Source organism: Puntigrus tetrazona, chromosome 22 (assembly GCF_018831695.1).
Source record: "Puntigrus tetrazona isolate hp1 chromosome 22, ASM1883169v1, whole genome shotgun sequence".
Taxonomy (NCBI): domain Eukaryota; kingdom Metazoa; phylum Chordata; class Actinopteri; order Cypriniformes; family Cyprinidae; genus Puntigrus; species Puntigrus tetrazona.
The window spans coordinates 2832643-2856084 of record NC_056720.1 but is presented as its reverse complement, the minus strand read 5'-3'; the positions used below and the strand labels follow the sequence as shown (position 1 = coordinate 2856084).

The 23442-nt window shown below is 39.7% G+C and overlaps 1 protein-coding gene and 1 long non-coding RNA gene across 2 annotated transcripts in view; one reads left to right on the top strand and one right to left on the bottom strand.

The window, feature by feature from the left end:
* Positions 1-23442, bottom strand: part of LOC122327636 — a 49482-nt gene continuing 26040 nt past the window's right edge. The window contains exons 6-7 of the long non-coding RNA XR_006247702.1: positions 18262-18422; positions 1-2582 (exon numbers count right to left, since the gene is read on the bottom strand). This is a non-coding gene — a long non-coding RNA (uncharacterized LOC122327636). The remainder of the gene's footprint in view (positions 2583-18261; positions 18423-23442) is intronic.
* fbn2b (fibrillin 2b) overlaps positions 6526-23442 on the top strand; it is a 64882-nt gene continuing 47965 nt past the window's right edge. The window contains exons 1-6 of the mRNA XM_043223082.1: positions 6526-6603; positions 8216-8510; positions 13482-13564; positions 14930-15028; positions 18282-18377; positions 18735-18830. Coding sequence (XP_043079017.1) covers positions 8335-8510; positions 13482-13564; positions 14930-15028; positions 18282-18377; positions 18735-18830 — 550 coding nt within the window. The 5' untranslated portion in view covers positions 6526-6603; positions 8216-8334. The remainder of the gene's footprint in view (positions 6604-8215; positions 8511-13481; positions 13565-14929; positions 15029-18281; positions 18378-18734; positions 18831-23442) is intronic.

The following is a 23442-nucleotide window of genomic DNA, read 5'->3' as shown; positions in this document are numbered from 1 at the left end:
AAAGTGTCTAAATTTTATCTCACTAGCATCTAGGCAAAACATACTCTCTCTTATAGGAGGTGCATACTTTCAGAGCCCAACTACGCTACTCCCATTAAAGAAATTCCTCCAGTGACATTATATAACCCACTTAGTTTGCAATATCTCACAGCTTTAGCCTTGTGTGTTGGAAAAGAAAGTCTTTATGTTTGCTTATAACGGCTCTTTGCATGAGTTGTGACGCCATTTTCACCTCAGCCAAAGGGGGATCTTGTGGCCACTGGCTAGGCCATATTTTCTAGGTCATTTTCAATGTAAACAACCAGTTCTGGAGTGACTGAGACGGGGAGCCGCTGTGCAAATAATCTGAGATCTGGAGCATATCCAGGTTTATTATTGCTGAGCTGAATGACTCCCTGGCCCAGTCTTTCTAAGAAAAGAAAGAGAAATGAATTGATATCGCAAGCAAGTGTGAGGTAGACATTGTTGATGTTCCACTAATATCATTAAATACAAGGTGTGAACTCACAGTTGTGCTTACAAATTCTGAAGCATTTGACAAAAGCTTCCCAACAAAGAGTTAATGGACATACAAGATATGCAATCACTCTGGACTGAAGAGAGGAAATGGGTGAGGATTAGATTCTCAGCAGGACGCAGAGCATGGTAAAAGTCACCGTCTGTGGTAAACTACAGTCAAAACATATCAGGGTTCTTCTGTTACACAACTGAAAACCAAGAATGGCCCCTCCAAAAACCTTGAAGGAAACCTGATATCCACTTTTACACACAATTTTGCCCAGGTTTTGGGGACTGCACACTGAAGGTGCTTCTACCACATGCTGACAAAACCATTTCACAAAAGGAACCAGGTGTTTCAAGGCAGAAACGCTGCAAAAACATTGCAGACGTTTATGAATTATCGCTGGAACAAACTTACATGACAAGTTTACAGTCGAGTTAAACCAAAAACGAAGACAAGTTGGCTCCCTGGAGCGCAAATCGTTGTTTTAGCAAGGCCCCCTGTTCACTCGCGCTAGGGCATGGATTTGCGTTATCAAGACGAAGCCACGGAGATCAGCGTTCCCCACTTTTCGTAATTAACCACAGATGTGAGCATTTCATTCAAACCTGGAAGTGCGCATCCAATCTGCAAAAGATTAATGACCAAATTAAGTGAGGAGTCAAAGTGGTTTTTCATTCTCTGCATGAATGGCGTTTATCTGAATGAATCTGCGGTTTTCCGAGGGCGTGGGGTGAGAATGGATGCGTTTTCTCTGGGGTGGAGATCTGTTTAGACAGGGAATAGACTGTGAAAAACTGCTGGTGCAGGGCATTTCAAACCAAGACCGGATATTTAGCAACCTCGTGACCTTCCATGGATGTTTCCAAAACAAAAGGCAGCTGTCGATGGTTTCTGCAAGGTGCGTCTTGAGCATCAGCTCAGATGGGCTTCTAAGGCATCATTACATCACATTTGATCATCTAAATTTAAATGGGTGTTAGTGTATATTTAAAGGAACAGTACAACCACAAATGCTTAAAATCAACATTTACATCTTCAAACGGAAATATTTCGTAAATTTCCGAGCTGATCTTTTCCAAAAGAACAAAAGCCAAGAGAATGGTTGTCAAGTTGCAAAAGGACAAAAACACAGCAAAACATTATTCTATGATTTACATACGACATACATTATTGTATGATTATTGTAAGTCCTCTGAAGTCATAACAGGACAGCCCAAAATTGGTCATAGGTTTCTCATACACAGAATATACACATCTTTAGGTTTCGCTACGAATGTTCCTCTACGAATTCCTGCCGTTTCTTAGATTCCCATACGACAGAATGTTTTATGCGCGCTTGAGAGTGCAAGACACGGTACATCTGAAATCCATTAGCACGGGGTGCAGTTCACAAGCAGACGCTCCATGCAGCTCCATTGGAATTCCTTCTCCTTGCCAATTCCCCTCTGCCTTTATTCGACATTTCTAGCTCTGCAGAGTTGCATTCTGGGAACTTTTTACATGTCCCAGTGGTTCTGCAACTCAATCTTTTCAATCTCTTACTCACCTTTTCTTGGTAATTTAAAGCGATCAATAAACATCAGATTTACCACACACTATCAATGCAGGAGTGTGTAATTCCTCAAGTGAGTAATTCCTTTGAGTTTCTCAAAGGCACGTGATGTTGTTTGGCATTGGCGCACATTTTTATTTTCCCTGTTTTACGGGATGACACAGTTTTGCAGGTTGAAAACAGCTTGCGTTCGTCCTCGCTTCTGCCTTTGAAGTTGCGCATTCTTACCTCGCTACATCACTGGAGGTCTACAGCTGCCTCGGAGGAAGGTGAGGTTAGCGTTACTGAAATATATAGGAATAAAAAAAGAACAAGGTGTTTAAAAGAACAAAGCACCAAAAATTAAAGTGACGGAAGAGCTGCTTCCCAAAATAGTGTTGAGTTTAGTGCTCCTCTGATGTTTGGGGAAATGAGCAGAATGAAACCCAACGACTTTATGGGAGATTTAATGGTGGATTCTTTCAACTGATGACCACAGATTTCCTCATTTACTCGCCCTTGTGTCGCTCCAAACCTGCATGGCTTCTGTGGAGCACAAAATAAGATGTTTAGCAGAATATGTTTGCGTTGATCTTTTCTATGCAAGTAAAGCATATACTTAAAGATGCAATAATTTCAACTGTCACGTCGATTCTTTCACGGCCATTTTCACGCCAGACCGCAGGGAGCATCTCAAAACTGAGTCACGCTCCACCCTGACCCCTGTGGGTCGCCGCCACAAACCCAGATCTGTAACCAGTCCAGACCTCATTTAATGACTCAATACTTTACAACATAGGGCATTTTATACATCCGCTGCTTGCATCAAGGCTAAAATGTCAAATTGCAGGGCATTCATTACCCAACAGATGAGGAGCACTTCCATTTCTCTTGAAGAAACTCTCAGGAACATGAACATATGTGCATGCTTGTAGTTTGCACAGCACTAATGTGCATAACATTCCCCATGTGGCTTGAATCAAATGTCTTTCCAAAATAAATGACAGGGGTGTCTCGCTACGGCCTCAGTTTTGATGCTCTGAGACGCACCGATAACAGATTTCAGCTGAGATTCTTTATATATCAGGACCTGTAGAAGTATCTAGTTTCCTGGCAGATGAACTGCATCAAGGTTTCAGCAAGCTCAAGGGAGTTTCTGATTTAGGAATTTAACATGAATTATTCATTTTAACTGTAAAAAAAGTAAACTGTTGGTGATGATGCTGAAAATTCGGCTTTGATGAATAGATTTTATTTTACAGTATAGTCTAAAAATAATTTGTAAAATGTATAATATTTTCACAATATTTTAGTTTTGACTTTTTAATTAAATAACAAAGTTAGCAATCAATCAACCAATTATCCTATAACAATAACTGCATAAATTATGCATGCTACAATGCATGCTGGGAGACCACAAAACCCAAACAAACTGTCTGTTTAGTCTAGTTGTTAAAACACTTTTACTGTTTACTTGGTTTTACATTTTTATGACCCAAAAAGCCTCATATAAAGTGCAGGTCCAGTTTTAATAATACACTGTGTTCTCGAAACAAAACATGGTGTTGTTTTAAAAAAGAAGACAGAGATGCAGAGCTGAAGCCAATCGATGCGCCATCGACAGGATTAATGGACGAGTAAAACAGAGGCTTCTCGAAGAGACCAGAACCATATTAGAAACAACTGGATCGTCATCTGGTTTACGCAGGATTCGTCTTCTCTTATAAACCAACCATCTCCAGGACAAACTCCAGCCGTAGAACAACACCATCTCCAATCCTGCTAGTAATTATTGCCTTTCTAACAAACAATTTGGCAAAAACATGCACATTTCATTTGAAATGTTCTTTATAGCGTATTGAGAACATATACAGACAAATATTTTCTACGTTTTCAGATATTCTGGCCTCTAAATATGGCTCTGTCGATCAAAATAATGGCAAGTTTGATTAGGTAAAAAGCAATAAAGCACATCATTTAATGAGGCATTAAAGGAATAGTTGACCTAAAAAAGAAAATTTGCTCACCAATGGATGTGAATGGTTAAATAGTTAACATCTTGAAAAGCCAAAAGCTGTGTTTTTAAGAAAACATATCCTCATTAAGACATATTTAACTTTAAACCATTGCTTCTGAAACCTAAACGAATATGTGAAAGGTAACATGAGATTAGTATTTTTAACTTAGGACACTTATTTCAGCCAAAAAACATCTTAATGATGGATTCATTTCTTATAAAACGCAAAGCTTTTCGCCTCTCAAGGTGTTACTCGATGGACTGGAGTGGTATGGATTACTTGTGATGTTTTTAGCAACTCTTGACGGCACCCATTCGCATCCATTGGTGAGCAGTCAATGGGATGCTACGTTTCTCCAAATCCAATGAAGAAACAAACTCATCTGCATCTAGGACGGCTTACATTTCCCGCAGATGAACTGCTCCTTCGGCGTCTGGACCGTTCCAACCACTTTGAGCAAAAGTGCTAAGCAAACGGCGCTAATGAGCAAAGCATTACTCGAATCGAAAGCAGACCGTGTTTACAATTTTCGGCAAAACGACAGTCAGAAAGATTAGTCAGAAACAGTCGTCTTCCTGGAAAGGCCCTGGATGTCGCATCCTCTTTGGGCGCTAGCATACTGTTCAACACAACCTGTCAGATGTTGAGGGGGAGTCAAAAGGAAAGGGAAAGCGGGCTAGGAGCACAATGTGGTTCTGTTTAGGGGCGAGCCGCGTGGGTCTCGGAGAAGGACGTCTCTGCCAAGAACATTGCTCCTATCTCATTCCACTGCGTTCGCTCCAAGGACGAGGGGGAACGGAAAACACCCCGCAAATCATTTCTAGCGCTAAAAGCCCATGGACGTATTTTACATGACGTAGTCGATTTAATCACGAGACGCGCTCAAACACGGCTACGGGCCGATTTCTTCAATTAACTTTTATGACTTTGGGAACTAACATATTTTAACCGAATCTCCCACGTTTTTGACTTAGCGAGGGATCAAACGAGCGCGACGCACGCAAGGGGCGACAGAGGCCTTTCTTGACATCGGCCAGGCAACAAAGGCATGTTTTTTAAACCTGCTGACTCAGTTGGGCCTTTTCAAAAACGTTGTCGCTCGCATTTGGGTTGCGCTCAGCTGTTCGACCACCCAGGTGGCGCGTCAACCCTAACAGCCAATTAAAATCAGGCAAGCTAGGTAGCAGTAAAAAAAAACGAGTGAGAAAACAAAGCTTTATTAACACTGAATTATTCGCTCTTTGAATATGACGTGTTGAACCTGAATGACCTAGTTTTCATTTAGTTTGACTTTTTAGTCACGGCGATGTTTTACGTTTTACTATAAATGCAAAACTCTTTATTTTGCTCTTTTTGCATGTGCTGTGGAAATGAAGCTGGTATAAATCAAACCTAGATAGATCACACCAAATACTAAGACAATTTAAAAAGTTTGATTCAACTTTTTTACTGCCAATATAAATGGTAATGGTAAATGTTTATATGCAAAAACATGCTAAATAAATCAAATATGCAGATATACAAAGACGATCTAAAACGTTTTCCGTTCACCTTTTGACTTAGATTATCGTGACAAAGTAAACTGCGAAGAAAAAATATGAATATTTTGTTTATAAAATAAGCAAATAAAAATGCCACACGAATGCATTTATTTTGCAGTTATGTACCATTTAAAATATATGCCACATATAACATAATTATTAATTATGATAAATGATAGAAACTTTAGTATTTAAATATTTTTGAATGCTTCAAATTTACATACCAAAAATCGAATTATTGTCTATATAATCTATATAATTGTCAACAATATATATATATATATATATACAATATATATACAATTGATAATTTTCTATATCTTCTGTATATATATATATATATATATATATATATATTTTTTTGTTAATGCTTCACATTTACATTCCAAAAATGTAATTATATTTAATAATTGCAATATATATATATATATATATATATATATATATATATATATATATATATATATATATATATATATATATATTTACAAATAGAACTTATTTATTATTACTATATTATTATTATTTTTTTTTTTTTTTAGTTTTTAATGCAAGTCTCATTAAAAAAGAGGTATTGCAACAATATTAAATACATCAATATATTGACAAACACAACTATGTTACTGATGTCAGGTAAAACGTTGGCTCGTGATTGTTGCGAAATTCATTTGTAGGACCACCCTTCCCTCTTAATCGGTCCACTTCATTACTACATCGTTCTCTGGTTCCAAAGAGACAGAGAGAAGAGAAATTGCACAAAAGACCTAAATCACATACTTCGCTTTCTCTTTCGTTCGTGTCAATAATGTTTGGTTGCGGCGCAGGGGTCCAGTCAGCGGGTTCAAACCCCCTCCTCTGCGCTTCTTCCAGCAAAGCACCTCCCCTCGACCTATCAGGGTAATTCACTTACTTTTCTCTTTCTCACAAGGGCTACAGTGCAGTTTTCCATTCAGAGGAACATATCCCGTGACAATAACGGACTCCTCCAGGCACTCCGAGACATCCGAGGTATTTCTGCTTCAACATCCCGATTATTCACGCGCGCTTTATTTTGTGTGCGCATCGGTTTCAGCGAAACGCTTGCAACGCGATTTTCATTTAAAACGCAGGAAAGAACGAGTTTAAGGCGATCAGGGAGTTAGCTTCTTTGCAAAAAATTTTATTTGAAGGGAAAAAGCCGTCGGTGGCGCAAACCGGCGTTTCTTTCCTCAGTTTGTTGACCGGCGAACTCATTCAAAACTATTATTCTGCTGCGCGACTGCGTGGAGATTTTTAAAGATGAGAAAAAGTGTAAAGTTTAGGAACACGAAAAAAGTTACTTTAAGAGAGATTGAACTTAAAAGTGAAACAGTTACACTGCAAGTATACACTTGATATTCACTAAAATAGGCTAAAATGATTATTAGCGGAATATTGGATGCTAATCACGAAATAATGTGTGTAGCGAGGCGCTTATTCGCCTCAGCAAGCTCAACTTTTTTTTTTCTTCTTCTTTTCTTCACAAAGGAAACGCTCACGTGCTGTATTTTTGACGTCATAATTAAAGCAGAAGATGTTGAATTGTGTCACGGCGTGTGACGTCATTAAGAGCGGAAACGTAATTTATAGTAATACCTTGGAAAGACGATTGTTGTCATTGATGTTTTTTTTTCTTCTTCCTTTGTCCGCCGACTTGTAGCCCCGCCCACTCGAAACCCCCTCAAACTTTCCCTCTCAGATTCGCCAGACCTGTCAAATTTCAGATGAACTGTGATTTTACTAATTTCACCACCAATGGAAAGCTGACGCTGTCATTACTTAAAATAATTAAGTTAAATAATATCTTAATTGATTAACTTCGCAAATTCTTTATCAACGCTGCAATGATACCTTATCGGATTTTAAAATGCATGTATACAGCTGTTTTTTTCTGTTCACGCCGCAGTTAGACCCGCCCACTTGAAAACTCTTCAAACTCTTCAAACTTTCCTTCTCAGACCAACTAGACCTGTCATCTTAGATGGCGTACTGTAATTTAACTAACTTTATTATCACAATCTTCTCATTAAACCAGGCCTTTGATGTCAAACAGTATTCATTTTGCGAACTCTTTTATCAAAAGCGGCTTGCAGTAAAATAAAGTCATAATAAGCAAGTCTGCGGAGAAGCAACCAGATTACCTCCGTTAAAGAATGTCCTTATTAAGCAGTACGCCCGCTTTGCAGAGGTTTAACGCAAATATATCATGCTGAAAAGAAAACGATGTTGTTTTGCCACCCCTCTGAAGTCGAAACCCATTTCTGTCATGGTTCTAAATCTTTTGAGGCCCATTATTTACCCTAAAATCTTATTTTTAATGAGCCGGTTGAGGACAAAACCAGGAGTCCAGTCTTGGCCAAGAGTTGGTTATTTCTACGCGCTAAGACAAGTCTAAGTGGGCCTGTAAAAGGATGCAGACTGGCGCTTAAATAGCCACACGGTTTGCCTGGAATAATACTACACTTTATAAAAAACTCCATCATCGACCGTAGGCGATTTAATGGCTGAATTTATGAGGGGGCACATTTGTTCGTATGTTCACTGTATATATGCCAAATAGGCTAGGCAGTAAAGCTCTGCATTTTATCTTCTCTTTTTTTAGCCTTCAGTCTGGAGCTCACAAGCTTGAAGTTCGCGTCTGAAGAGCTCATTGGAAAGGAAGAGTTTTATTGCGGGTGAGGCACGTTTAACGGCGCTTCAGGAGTCGCACAGCAGGGGCCAATGGGAGTGTGGAAGCTGGCCAAGGTGGTGCTCGGATGGGCCGCGATCTGGTGGGCCGCGGTCCATTCAGCGCAGGCGCAAGGAGATGGAGACATCCAGGCCAGTCGATTCACTGGAAAACCTGAGGGGGAGGTGCAACAGAGGGTCCGACGGAGAGGCCAGGAGTCCCTCAGGGGGTAAGAGTTTTTGTAGTCACGTCCTGCTCCTGTTCTCTGTCAGTTTCATTCTTGAAGTGGACACTATAATGGCTTAACCATATGAGGCGGAGGGTTTAACTCAACTTTTATTACCAGAAGTACAGTATATTCATTTGGGGGTTGGTATATCTCGTCTTTAAAGCTTGAATTCGAAGCTAGCATCATCTTCTTTAAATGCGCTTTTTAATGCAGCAGATTTATGTTGCAACCTGCTGTGCTGTTTGGGTTAGAGCCAAACTGGGTTGAAGGCACGATTAAGAGAGCAACTTACGTGATGGAGCCAGCTGCAGAAGTGTTGTGAGTCTGCTGTGAAGGAATTTTAAGTACTGAAATGCCTCGGTATGTTGGTCGTGACAACAGGAGTGTCATTTCCTACTGATAACTTGCACCGTTGAAAGATATTATTGTTTGGTTATCGTAAATTGTATGTCTATATATGTCCAAGAAGAATGCATGGTGTTTTGGCTCTTTGATTTCTGTTGAAAGCTGAGGTAAACGCACTTAAATGTATTAAAAGAGGAGTGATTGCATGATGGATGTTTTTCCAAGCCCTCCAGTGGCTCTCGAACTTAGTGTCTGCATTCTTCTCAGCAAAGCCAAAGCTGTGTATTTTTCTCATTTTTGGGAAAACAATGGCTGTTTTGTGTCGCTCGGCCCTCGTATGTTCGAAACAGTTATCCAATCATGCGCTCATCTGTACTTGCTTATAACTCCCCTGCAAACTGCAACAGGAAATGAGGTATTCTGATTACTCGGGGGGGTTCCAACAAGGGACAGTTGTTTTCAAGCTGGAGGTGGGAAAGAGCAATTCAAATCAGAGATATGTCTGTAATTCTCGGATCGTTATTTAATCAGGAAAGGGTTTTTCACTTAACGTCTGAAGCAAATTTAGCAAGGCCAAACAGACACTTTGAGTCCCACTGAAGTTAAGAAACAAAGCACCATTCTGTACATTACCACGATACCAGAAGTGGGACCAATAGTAGTTGACCTGTATCGTAGTCAAAAATTAGTTAACTGAACACTTTTCCAGGTAAACTAAGAGGGAGTATCTGATCCGGTCAGTGGAGCAGAACCATGTGGCACTGAGTCAATTGAGAAATATGCCACAATGCCCTTTTGAGAGCCCATGCTTTTCTGTCCAACTGTTCCCTTCGTAAACATAAAGACCCTTTTTACAAATGTTGTAGTCTCAAAGAAAGGTCTAATCAGCAGCATGCACCATTTGTAATCCTATTTAACATACCAACACAGTGTAAGAACAGCCCTTAAGAACGCTGATTATAATGATGTTGCACGAAAAAGCACATTTGATCTACTGCTGACCAATCAAGCCAAGTTATCCTGGGTCAGACAGTTTAAAAGAGCTGCAGTAGGATTTGGAGCTTACTGGCTCTCCTTACTAAGCATAATTTGGCCGTCAGATTGGAGAAGTCTGATCACATTGGATTTGGGGGCCCCTTAAATGAAGGTAAAGTCTGGGAGACTGCTGTAAAAGCAATGGGCCTGGGGTGAGAATATGATTATGTGGTTCTCGGTGCCAACCCTGAGGAGTTTTGCTCAGTACAAAGCGAGCAGCACGCTCAGGGTAGATGTTTTTAGAAGTCTTGCTGGCTTGGCCGGGGTTTCTCTTCATTTGCTCAACATGTCTCAGAGGCAATGTCAGCTCCACTATACTCCAAAGTTGGGCTCCAGTTCTTTCAAAACGTTTGGTGTTTGCATCCCCAGAGAGACTGAGTTCTTTGTCTTGGATTTATATTCATTTAACAGCTAGAAGTGCATGCCAGTCAAAAGGAAAACAATCCTTCTTGGATCTCGAAAAGCTTGCTACAAGCCAACAACGTTTTGTTGTGGAATTATTCTTTGCAGAAATACATTTTTAAGTTTAGGACCAAAAAAATTGCCTGTGGATATGGAGCCAATCGAGTTTTAAGGGACCCCACAAAAAATAAAATAAATAAAATAACGGAAAAGTATATTTATTCTCTTTTCAGTTGGGTTTGTCATCTAACCAGTGGAAAGGAAGACGCAGATCTGATAAGTGTATCCTTATGTGTGCATAATAGCATGCCCAGAAATTCTTATCGTCTTATCAAATGCACTCATTGTATTGCAACAAACAAGCAAAAGCATAACAGCCAGTTGCTTTGTGTTGTTTATTCCCGATACCATCAGTTGCTCCGAAGTGTCTTATGGACCAGCTAATGCATGAAAGCGACAACATTCCCACATGGGACTTGAAATCATATGGAGCGACCTCCCTCCTCCCTCGTAGCATTAAAAGTGTGTGTGGTCTAGACGGCAGTGTGATTGGAGTTCATTAGGGTCAGGGGCTTGAAACAGGCCAAGTTGGACAAGAAAAGGCCATCGAGATCCAGAGGTTTTACACTTGGGAGCTTTATAATGTTAAAACAACCGTGCCATTAACTCATTGGCTCTTGACTTAGCAGTAGTCCTGGGGGGTGGGAGCAGATGCCTCTAAATCGACCTTTAACCTCTCTAGGAGTGGCAACCGGTGAGACGGAATTGTGCTATCTTTGTCTAACCCTCTCTCCTTCATCGTGTTAGGGTTTTTATGACCTCACCAGGAACTAGCCAGGGGCCGTCAAAGCATCCCAATCTCAGCCTTGTCCTGACCTTACTGGAATTCAGTTTGCAAACGTCATAAAGTCGACCTGTTTTATCTGGTGATCTTCGGGAAAGAATTGCTTGCAAATCTCTTCAGGCCCCAGGGCTTGTAGACCCTGTAAATGAAAAAGGCTTTGACCCAGTGAAGTGAAATGATTTGGTCCATCTAGCTTAAGGAGTCACATGGCCTTTCCAGGTATTTGCCTTGTAGCAAAGAACCCGTTACCAATTTATGTGTCTTTGAGGTGCTGGTTCGTATTTGAGAGGTTGGGTTTTGTAAATGTTCTTCATTTAGTATCGGTAAACGCACTGTACTGCAACTAATACATTTAGTAGTTTTACATGGACTGTGTTCATAAAATGCATTTTCTGGTATTCACCGCAGATATTTCATGACTACTCCCTAAGTATTGTTCCAGCTTAAAGAAGTGTGAACACAGAAAAGTTGGGATGCACCGAAATGAAAATTCTTGGCTGAAGCTGAAACTGCATATAATGAAAAACTTGAATAACGCATGTTTTTTCATGTTTTGTTTTTTTCATGTGTTTTTAAAAAAAATTTTGACCACTGCATCATTTAAATAGTCAAAAGGAGCTTTTTTCTTTTTGTCTTGCATTTCAAAGAAACAAATCAATTCCAATTTTTAAATATTATAACCCCTTCTTAAATCAGGCGTGTGATTGGCCAAAGATAAAAAAGATGGAAAAATCAGCATATTAGAATGATGACACTGTAGACTGGACTAATGATGCAAAAATTCAGCTTTTATCACTGAAATAAATACAATTTTACATTTATTTTACATTTATTTTTAATTATTTTTAATTTTACATGTAAAAATAATTTTACAGTATTATGTAATATGTAATATTATTTTTTACTGTATTTTTACTTTACTTTTTTTTTGAAACATGAGAAAATATTACATATTCCAAACTTTTGAGCACTACGCGTAAATGTTATAATAAACATATTAATAGAATTGTTGTATAAACAGTCTTTCACTGTTGGTGCTGGTGATGATTTTTGCGTCTTTCTCGTTCAGCTTATCCACTGCCGACATGTTTGCTGCATTATAAAGAGTGCGTTTGATGTGATAGCGTTCCCAAAAATTCCATTGTTTTGTACAATTCAATCAGCCTTTTCACTTATTGCTATTTTCGGCTGAATAATTTCAGCTGCCAAACATTCAGTGCATCTCTACTGAAAAGCGTAGGATTTAAGAAAGAAGGATCGGTTTGCGTCTAGGGATAACCTTCTTGGCATCATTGTGCGTGAGCTTCAGACCTAATTTTTCAGGCTCCAGTTGAGAAATAAGACTCTGTGGTTCCACATTGCTGATAATTCATCATCTTCTGGCCTAATTTCCGCTGCTGCTTTTGTTTTCCGTGGCCCTCCTCCCAACCCCCCAAACTTTTCACTTCCACTTGTTTTCTTTACCTCCCACCGATTCTTGCCCTTTCCCCAGCATTTTCCGTTTTCAACTAGCCCTCCATCAGCCTCCTTTTCTTTCTGTCCCTCCACATCTCTCTTGCTTTCTTTTGTTAGCAGTTGTGTTGTCTGGAAATTGGGTTTGAAATCCATCAAAAGATTCAAACTACAGCTGGTTGTCCCCAGGTGACTGACATTTGTAAACATCTTGACTTGTAGAGGAAAGGAATTTATGTGTGTGCGTAGAAAGACAGATGTACCTTGTGGGTTTTTTTAAAGGTCCATTTACAGCAGGCTTAACTTGGTGCTGATAGAAATAAAACTGTTTTTCGCAGCGAGGGTCCAGGTTTGATGGAGATCCCAAGGGCTTGTTGGAGAGAAACTGAAATGAATGAAAGGTTTCTGAGGAAAGGTTTGTCTCCAAGCTGTCAGTTACTAGTTGGTCATCTTGGATTAAGTCACTAAACAGTGAGCCGCAAAACATGGTGCTGGGTTTGTTCACACTTTAGCAAAGAAATACTCTTTGGGTTTGGTCCTGTCATTAATCACTCATATAATGACTAAACAGACACTTTCCTTTGGAACCAACTCTCTGTGAGAGAGTTGCCAAAAAACAGCTCATGGATGAGCGCATTGGGGAGAGTAAGAGTAGCTTAATAAATATTTCTGTCCCAGGAAGTTTGGTTATGGTCCTACTCAAAACAAACTCTTTTCATGTCGTTTCCCTGGAAAGTCCTGCGGGGCCGTTGTATGCATTGAGCCATATTTATTGCGAAGGGTCAGGAGGTCTTTGAGACTGTAGATATTTCACTCTGTTGTATGTTTCTGAGAAAAGTTCAGGAATAATATTTGGTTTCTGTAATGTAATGGATTGGTTTCCGTTGTTTCAGGCCCAACGTATGTGGTTCCCGCTTCCACTCCTATTGTTGTCCAGGGTGGAAAACGCTTCCTGCTGGGAACCAGTGTATAGTTCGTAAGTATCTGCAATATTTGTTTTTTAAAGCTGCATGCTGAAGATGCCACTTATCCACAGGACACTTAACCGCAAAGTTAGCCTTTAGCTAACTGTGGTTAAGTTCCTCACACAAGGGTACATCAGGGGGAAATCACCTACTTACTAGTTCATGAATTGCTCTTTCTGGGGTTTGACCTCAGTACCTTTAACCACAACACAACCCCCAAGAGATAAAGGCTTAGACCTAAGACTCAAGCTATGTTCAGAAACTGATGCTAGTGTACTGAAAAGAACTGATGGGTAAAAAATAAAGATTTTTACTAAAAGATATAAATTCTTAAATCGGTTAGTGTAGCCTGTTTTCAGTTAATAAATGCAGAATTGCAGCACCCTCCCACCAAATAAATAAGCAATAAGCATTGTGCTTTGTTACAACTGATATAAAACAAAGTCTCATATTTGAAATTCAGAAATTTTATTACAATGCATACCATTTTGCCGTTGTTTAATGTCAAGTGACAGATGTAACAGATGCTGTAGCACCTCATTTCAAAAGTAACGGCAACACAAAGCGCATGCTAACTGATCGGTTTCAGCATCAAATAAACATGAACAAACATCTACAGGCATATTAAAAGAAAAAGTAAAACTTACCGGAATCTGTATCCATATGTAATTGTTCAATCAGTGTTTCAACCACGTAAAGATGGCGATGTAACAGCTTATAATTATGTCACTTAACCTCACATTTACCTCAAAAAAACCCAAAAAACATATTTGTTGACTCGTTAGTCAGTACAATACGGTAAATAAACACTAAAGAGAAACATTTTGCTAAATATATGCACCATGTAACATTTGTTAGAATTTTTACTGGTCTTGAATATTTCATTTAAGTTTGAATAAATCCGTCAAGTGTTTATGACAGCCCCCTTTTAAATATTTATATTTATTTAAATTATAAAATTGATTAAAATTAAATTAAAAGAACTTTATACAGTATTTGCATACACATCAGCTAATATTAATCTTCAGCATTATATTTGGTGTAAAACAAACTGACTCTCATGTATTTTTTAACAGATTAATTATCAGATTTGTTTTCCATACCGGACAATAATTGTTTGTGAGACATAATCAAATTGAAACATGAAATTTGTTTCAAAACCCAGACCTACTGCAAAGTACGTGTGGAAAAAACAGTACACAGTGTGCAACAAGTAATATGCCGCATCTCACTACGTTGCATGCTTTGGCGCTCATGCAGTTGTGTCCAAAAACCGCACATAATTAATGATCGTTGTGTACTATCCATCGTTGTTTCTATGCTAACAGATTAAAATGCCTTTGCTGATCACTTATAGTGAATATTTGTTTCTCCAGCGATCTGTAGAAACTCGTGCGGAGATGGCTTTTGCTCGAGGCCCAACATGTGTACCTGCTCCAGTGGTCATCTTGCCCCTAGCTGTGGTGCGGCCGCAGGTGAGTTCAGCCATTTTGTGTACGGAAAACACATTTTAGCTAGTTTCTCTCAGGTTTTTGCCCATCTGAGGAGTTTTCATTCGTAGGCATAGCTTAGTAAAAGAGGAAATGGATATGAAATGGCTTCCTGCAATGTTTGGAGCATGTGCGCTAACCGCTAGGGAACAGCCTTGCCTGTAGATGTGTTTTTTTAATAATTCTCTCTACCCTGCTTGCTTCCTTTGTGGTCGCAGGGCTCGTCATAATTTTGAATGTGTCCTTGACATTTCAAGCGATTTATTAGGTTGAGAGTTGAAACTGAGCAGAGATACGGCCGGGTGAAATCGCTCTGACAATGTATAGCGTTTCGTCCTTTGAATCATCAGCTAAGCTAGGAGTGTTTTCTGTTGAAATACGTTAAATTTGAGACCACAGTGAAACCTTGCACCGAGAGTTTTTTATGACTTACTTAGAAAAGCGTGATTGATTTTGTTTAGATGGCGCTGGGAAAAGTAATGACCGGCGGTGATTCCTGGACGAGGTGTTTAGCATTAGCGCAGGTTTCTCTTACTGCACTTGCTCTCTGCCAATGGCGCCCAGTCGTTTCTCAGCGAATGCCCGGAATATGTGGTCATAGACAAATAAACTCAAACGCACCAAACCATAGGGTTCGGTCTCGTAAGCTGTAAAACCAGAGTCAATTTATTCGGCAGTGAGAAATTGACCATCTAATTCGGCTGCCATTCCTCTGACTGTTTGAAAGCAAATGCTAAACATACGCTTGTACTCTGTTTTGGCAGCCTTATGGGATTTGCGAGATCGGTGATGCTGTCATTACGCCTACCCGACCGCGTACCGTCTGCAGTGGTTAGGAGCGGCCGCATTTATGAGTCGGCTATGAATCTGCAATTACGCCATAAATAACAAGCCGCCACACGGATGTTAGCCATAGCCATTAGCGTCCAAATACTGCAGCTGTGCAGTAGATGGTGTAACGCTAACCTCTTCCTCTTCGTCATTAATGTCTAATTACCATACATCAGATTCTCTTTTTTTATGTTAAGCCATTAGCCCAGTTTTTAAATTAGTTTTTAAAACTTATCCAACTTTTAGTATGTTTGTTGTGTGTTTAAGTCATCTTAGCTCAGTTCCATCAAAAACTTGACATGAACTAAAAATGAATAGTTGTATTTTTTTATTATTAATTACAGTTAACAAAGATTAATTAAATGTTAGTTAATGCAACTAATAAGACCTTATTGCAAAGTGTTACCAATATAAATTTCTTAGTACTTCAGTTTAAACTAAATAAAATATATTCATACTATATAATTGGGGTTTGTCTTAGGATTATTTATTAACTTATTTTAATTACAATACTAAATACATGTAACGTGTAACAAAGACGCCTTAAAATAAAGCGCTACCTATTTTTGTTTTGGGTATTTTAGTACTTCAGCTTGAAATGAACGTTTCTGGATTTTGTTTATTATTATTTTAAAATTAGAAGTGTTTTTATTTCAGTTAGTTTAAAGTAAAAAAGCTTTGTTTTAGTTATTTTAATTCTTAAACTAGACTTAACTAAATTAAATATGTTTATATTTTACGTTATATTATTATACGTTAATTTCGGTTAACGTTTATTGTATTTCAAGTAAGGAAAATGATACTTAATGACCCACAAACCATGGCCGACAGCTCTAAAATCGCATCTCTGGGTTTATGAACTAGCGCTCGCTGCTATACTTCGAGAAGCTATTAATTTTCATCTTGAACCCCATGATGCCTCTCTGGTGAACCTGACGTTGACAGGCCACGGATCTCCACTCCACGGCGCGAGAAAAAACGACCATAAAGGACCTCTGTTTCGCAGCCTCTCTCATGTTTCCTGCCGTCAACGTAGCTTGTAAAAAAACTGACAGATGTGACTGCTGCAGACAGAGGTGCATTGTGGGGTGGCGGGCCTCGGGGAGCCCCGTTTTGTGCGTGCGCGTCTCAGCACGTGCAGCTCACTTAGCATGGGTCAGCGAGCGAACCACCTGTAGGGGGCCGTCAGCGGGTCTAGCCAATGAAGTCATTTCCTGCGCTTTAGGAAAACACGGCCCATGCTCAAACATTTACAGCCCTTGCTGTTGAAAGCATGCCATCGGGGGCGAAAAAAACTAAACGCTCTCAAGTTTGATCTCCATCCAGCAGCATTTTTCATGAAAGTCAGACAAAAACAGGCAAATTTTTACAAAAAAACCTTTTCATGCTTTACCCTCTGTTTCAGTTTATTCTTTTTTTGAGTTTCTTCAAAAGGATTAGATCATGGCAGGCGAAGATAAAAGGAATAAATGAGGAATTGTTACTTTTTTTTTCCTTTTTGTCAGGGATAAGTAGTAGCTTGAATTATGTTTGGGCTGAAGCGTAATGGCATGATGCCTTTGTTTAGAGAGGACGAAAGAGTTTGGCGAGAGCGACGTTTTGATGCAACCGAGGAGGAACATCAATCTCTTTAAAAAACTTTTAAGAGATTATTCGTTGTGTGATCTAAATGCAATTTTAAATCGCTATGGTTTGATACGCAAACTCGATTGAACTCTTTGCTAAATGAGTCGTTCTGCGCGAAGAGAACTTCCATTTCGTGAAAATCGTTGGAAAATATATCCACTCATCCCAAAAAATGTCTGGTAGAAAATCAGGATGAAAATAAGCTTTTGTTGGCCTGGTTACCAGGAATTTGAATTGGCGCTCGCTGATATTGGAAAGACAATAAATACGTAAAACAATTAAGGGTCTTTCTCAATACATACTTTAAGTATGATTAAGTTAAATAAATAGTGTGGGGAAGATGCAGTAAATTGATATTTAAACGAGCGTAAGGGAGTACACACAGTTATATATAAAAAAATTCACACACTGCTTTTCATGAAATAGACATTTTAATATATATATATATATATATTATATATATATATATGTATCAGTTTGAATCGATTTCAATGTTTTTAACTTTTAACATTTTGTTACTTGGCATATCTTTGTAATTCTTTGTGAGATTTACTTGCAATTTCTGAGAGTTTAAAACCGACTCACACAGCTGTTTTTTTTTTATAGAAAGAATCCTTAAAATCTGTCCTGGAAATGTTTTATATTCTTTCTAATTTTGTCTGTTGTTTGGTTATTCCCAAATAATAGGGTCACTTTTAGTTGCATGCATGGTTCATTGTTACACCGAGCACAATTGAGCACTCTATAGAAATTCTAATCACCTCTCTCTGTGTCCGTACAGTCCAGTCCTGCAGCGTCAGATGCATGAATGGAGGGGTCTGTAATGAAGATGCCTGCTCTTGTCAGAAGGGCTACACTGGAACTCACTGTGGACAGCGTAAGTGAATCTTTCTTTTCACAATGTCCAGACATCACCACATACCTGCCAAGACACAGACAACAATAGATGATTTCACAAGAGTTTGGCTTACAGTCACAAATGATCTCAGACTGCATTCAAACCCAACTATATATTTGTCTAAATATTTTTGTGTATGCCTTGTGAATTTTTTAATATTTATATATTTATGCTTAATTTTTAGTATTTCATTTCATTAAATTTTTACAATTATTGATCTTAAGACCTTTTAATGAAATCAAGAACATTCCACAGAACCATATAGCAACTCAATTTGTTTCTAATTGTAGGATAAAATGTACTAAAACATAATTTCACCAATTTTGCTTTCTGTAGCCGTGTGTGAGAGCGGATGTCAAAATGGCGGGCGTTGTATTGGACCGAACAGATGTGCCTGTGTCTATGGTTTTACTGGGCCACAGTGCGAGAGAGGTAAGGCATCGCTATGCTTCCAAAGTTCATATTTTCTCAAGTCTTAATTGTGTTGATGTCTGTGAAGATGTGCGGTTTGTTTACCGTCTCAGGCCTGCTTCAAGAATGTGGTAACACTGTGTCAATGTGACCCAGAAACGCTCAGAGGGTAATTTACAGTGCTTTCGTTTTGAGCCGGTGCGCTTCCCTCTTCACTGTAGATGGTGTGAAATTAATGCTACAGTTTACATTGTGGCCACATTTCTCAGAGCAGGAACAATGAGGTAATCTGGGAGTGAAAAAATGGGACGAAAGCCTCCTTCACGTGTGCACGAGACGTTCTATCAGAGGTGAAATCCCTGGCTGGAGTTATGAGAAAATGACAGGCTGTAAGGACCGTAACGGCAGTTCCCATCAGGCCGTGTGAATTGTGGGAGAGAAGCGCCCCAGGCACACTAGTCCAAATACCTAAGCCCTTTCTGGTACCCCACCCTCCTGCGTCTGGTTCTCTGTTTGACCCCACCCCTTCACGAAGCCCCTTGTGCAATCGTAGGCCGGTTCCCTTTGAAAACCCAACACAGGGAGGTGGAAAAGTTTGGGAGACATCTGGCAGTAGATAAAGTAGGGTGGAAATGACAAGGGAACATTTCTGTGGAGACTTTTCTGACAAGAAAGGGTGGTGGTGGGGGGTGTTCTCCAAGAAATGGAAGACCCCAGCTGTGTATACACAGCCAGGCCTGAACTAGTACAAACAATCTCTTCACACGGAGAGCGCCGTCCACGGGACACCTTCCTCCTTTCTGGGCCACCCGACCAGATCCATTCAGTCCAGACTCTCGTCTCCGTAAACCCCCCAGACTCACCCTCAAGGTCCTTGCTTGTAGGTAGTAAAAATGTCAATCTAAGCAATTAGTCATTTCACAGAGCAGAGATAGACACTTTATTTAGCCTGTCCCAGGAATGCCTGTTTACCATCAAGTGACTGGATTTCATACAGTTGATAAATTTCCAAAAGATGATGCAGGCCTGATGTCAGTCTCTCTATTTGGTTCTTCCAAAAAAAGCCAGCAATGACTTCCAAGAAAGAGGCAGTAACAAAGAAACTGGATCCTGAAAAGACTCAAGCACAATAGTTGGCATGTGTTTTTAGAAAGTCAGTCGTCTGCAGAAGAGTTCAACGAACATAATGCAAACTCAGCTGTGCGCCGGCATGCTTTATTGAGGGAGTTAAGTGAGTTAACGGTAAGAATGGTGTTAGGCCCATCTAATTCGTTTTCCGTTTAGCCACGTGTGCTCTGTGTTATCGCTTACCGTGGCCCACACCAAAGAAAGCTATGCGTAATATTCATTCACATTGAGGGTCATGGGTCACTAGTCCACTTTAGTTTGATCAGTTACCACTGTTTTGGCACAGATACACTTGGGGTCTTTTGTGTGGTGCATTGGATTCTAGAGAAAAAGGTTTTTCCAGCAATGAAACATGACTAATCCTCCTGTAACCACAAGGGAATGAATGAAAAGTGTCACTAGCCTGACTCATTTGGGAGTCATAAAACTGTTGAAACCCTGGCTTGTTGAATGTGTACAACATAGATAAGATGCAAAGAGATTGTCTTATTTAGCTGTACTATAAATCACAGAGGAGTAAAAGAGTTTGTTGGTCCCTCTGAAAAACTTCAAAGCCTTTTACAGGAACGCTTGACCGTCTAATGTTTCCTTTCTACCCCCACTTTTTTCTTCAGGCCTACGTGAATGAACTTCTGCTTCTCCCCAAGTGAAAACAGATTTCTTATCTTGGTGTGTACTCTGATTAAACCGAAATAGGTCACAACAAAGCGAACGACTATTTAAGCACGTTTTTGGCTGTGCTTGAGGTTTCCACCTGCAGTTGGTCCCCGCGGCTTAACGTTCCAGACTAGATTAACTTCCCTCTGGCTGATTTTTCATTTCTTAGAAGGTCTTTCATGACAGTCTACTCCCTTTCGGTCCATTAGCACTGATGATGATAAAAACTGGCCAAGCCTTTGGAGTGTGAAGAAAGCTGGAATTCCTCCTGCCAAATTATGCTGCCGCTCAATTTTTAGACAAGTGTGAATGCCACACATCAGCGACATTCTGAGGCATCGTTTTTCCCCATCTTGCCTCATGATTCATGATAATGTACACTGCTGAATAGTTGGCGGACACCACTGGCAGGAAAACACTGGTGACTAAATGGAAAGTGGAGGTGAGTGAGTGTTTGGCAGGGTAGGGTGTAGGTAAATGGTTTTGATCTGACAAGCCACTCGAACTGTAATCAAGGCGAAATTACTTCCGAATGTTGTCTGCATCACAGACACATCCCCCTTCTCCGGAATATGAGGCTGCTTGCTTCTGGGAAGCAAGGTCTGCTCATTGCCGCCACGTTTGCCAACGTGACATTGAGGTTAAACGGTCTCCCTTTCGCCTTGCAGATATGTTTGCTATAAGATTGCGATCTTGTTTATTAAAGTGCTCAAAGGAGTCCAGTGTTCAGCGTGGACCTACCATATTATGCTGCACTTATTCTTCTGGCTGTGTGCGCGTACAAATGGTTCTGTGCAGAAATTGGCATGTTTAAACAACGTGGTGGCTTCCAAAGGATGTTGGCAAGAGCCTTTAGACTCCTTGGCTCTGGTTTCTCTGTAGATCGAAGAGTTGTTAGACAGACTTCAGCAGCTTCAAGGATTTCTTATGGGAGACATTTCTCTTTACCTTCTTAATTACTATCCTTCACTGCAGAGCAACTTGAAGTCCTCTGTTTCGTACAACTACCTACATGTCTAAAAAAAGTTGACCAGGGTCTTGAAACTTGGTCCTATAGGGCTGGCACCCTGCACAATTTATCTCCAACTTTCCTAAAAGCTGTAGCATGCCTAGTAAGACCTTAATTAGCTGTTTCATGTGTGTTTAATTAGGGTTGGAGCTAAACTCTGCAGGACATCCGATTTTTCGACTTCAGTCTGGAAGTAAAAATAATGTTCAATTCTCAGCTCTTAAAGTAGAGGTTGCTAGGTTGTTTTTGCAAGTAGACACTCTATTTTTTTTATCCTAACATGGGAAATGACCAAATCCATAATTCAAGGATATCTTGACTTCGTAGATATTCCCCAGAAGGCTTTACCCATATGAATATAATCACTCACAGTAAGAGTCAAAGCAACAATATAGAGAGGCTGATGAATTCGAATAGTGGATATGTTCGGACACATCTGGGCCTTAGCTTGTCCCACCATAGTCCTGACCAGGCACAATTAATCAATCCCAGATGTGCATAAGACGCTCGCAGTGGGTCGCTTCAACTTGGAGAGGACCTGCATTCCTGGACTCAAATCGTCCAGGAAAAATGGCCAGGCCAGGGGAGCGCATGAGGGACGAGGAAAAGGGACAGCAAGGGGATTTGAAGGCACGTGAAGGGGAAATCTTCATAGTCCTTCTTCCTTTTTTGTCTTCTCCTCATGACCTACTTTCTTAGTGCCATTTCCCTCCCTCTTGGGTAAGGATATATGATTTAGCTTTTGTTTCGCATGCAATATTATGAAGGATATGGAAAGATTTGTTCATTTCTTTGAGGAACGACCAGGGTCAGGATCTCATTCATATCCCGCCAGAATAAACCGACCCTAATAGTATACCCTCGTTCAATTTTGTTTTTTAAAACATCACTAGCAAAGACTTGGAAGATGCAATACTGCACAGCCGGATATTTGTTTGAGTTCTTTTAAACAGAAATGTCTGCATCCTGAAATGCTCAGTTTATTTCAGGGTCAAATTGGTTTGTTTGATGCTCAAAACATTGTTAATGTGATTAAGTTCTCTCAATTGGCAACCAGCACAAAGGAAGTCTCTTTGCCAAATCTCCAACAGTCAAAACAGTGCTAGCACCACTATCCCACATTTAGACCTCAGCCAAAAACAAGATGGTTTGTCATGGAAATTGCCATTATTGATGGAACACAGTAATTTTTTAGCGATTATCTGGTTATCCAATTAGAAGACCGTGAAAGAGAATCCCTGTCAGAGCATTCTCAGACCAACCTCCAGCATGGGAATGATTGGGAAACAGCTGCGTGATGGAGAAGATACATCTGCTTACTTCTTTATCCATGAATGTGATTTCTTGTGGTTGCAATTTCTTGGTTGTGTGTCATAACGTTGTCTTGGTAGTCTTGGCTGATTTATCCTAGTTTAGCAATTGGCCAGCTAGTAAAATGGAGTGCAAACAAACCAGACTAACCTGACCAGTAAAAACATAGTGACCACGGAAGAGCACAACACCTTAAGCCAGTTTAAGCTGTTTTTATGATTTTGAGATGGTATTGTTCCCTATAAAAATGCCTTTTCACTATTTTAGCAACTGATTACATGTAATCTGGATTAGTTTTAAGTTTCACATTTGCATGTTTATGGTTCTCTGACATTGGTTAATGGTCACAAGACATGCAGGTAAACAATTTAAACATATACATTTTTAATTGTATTATTTTGATTGATGTCATTTTAATTTTACACCATTATGATTTAATTAATAGCTTTTTTTATTTCATATACAAACCCCATTTTGGTAAAACATTAAGTAATATAATGTTTAATGAAGTAAATGTTGTTAATTACA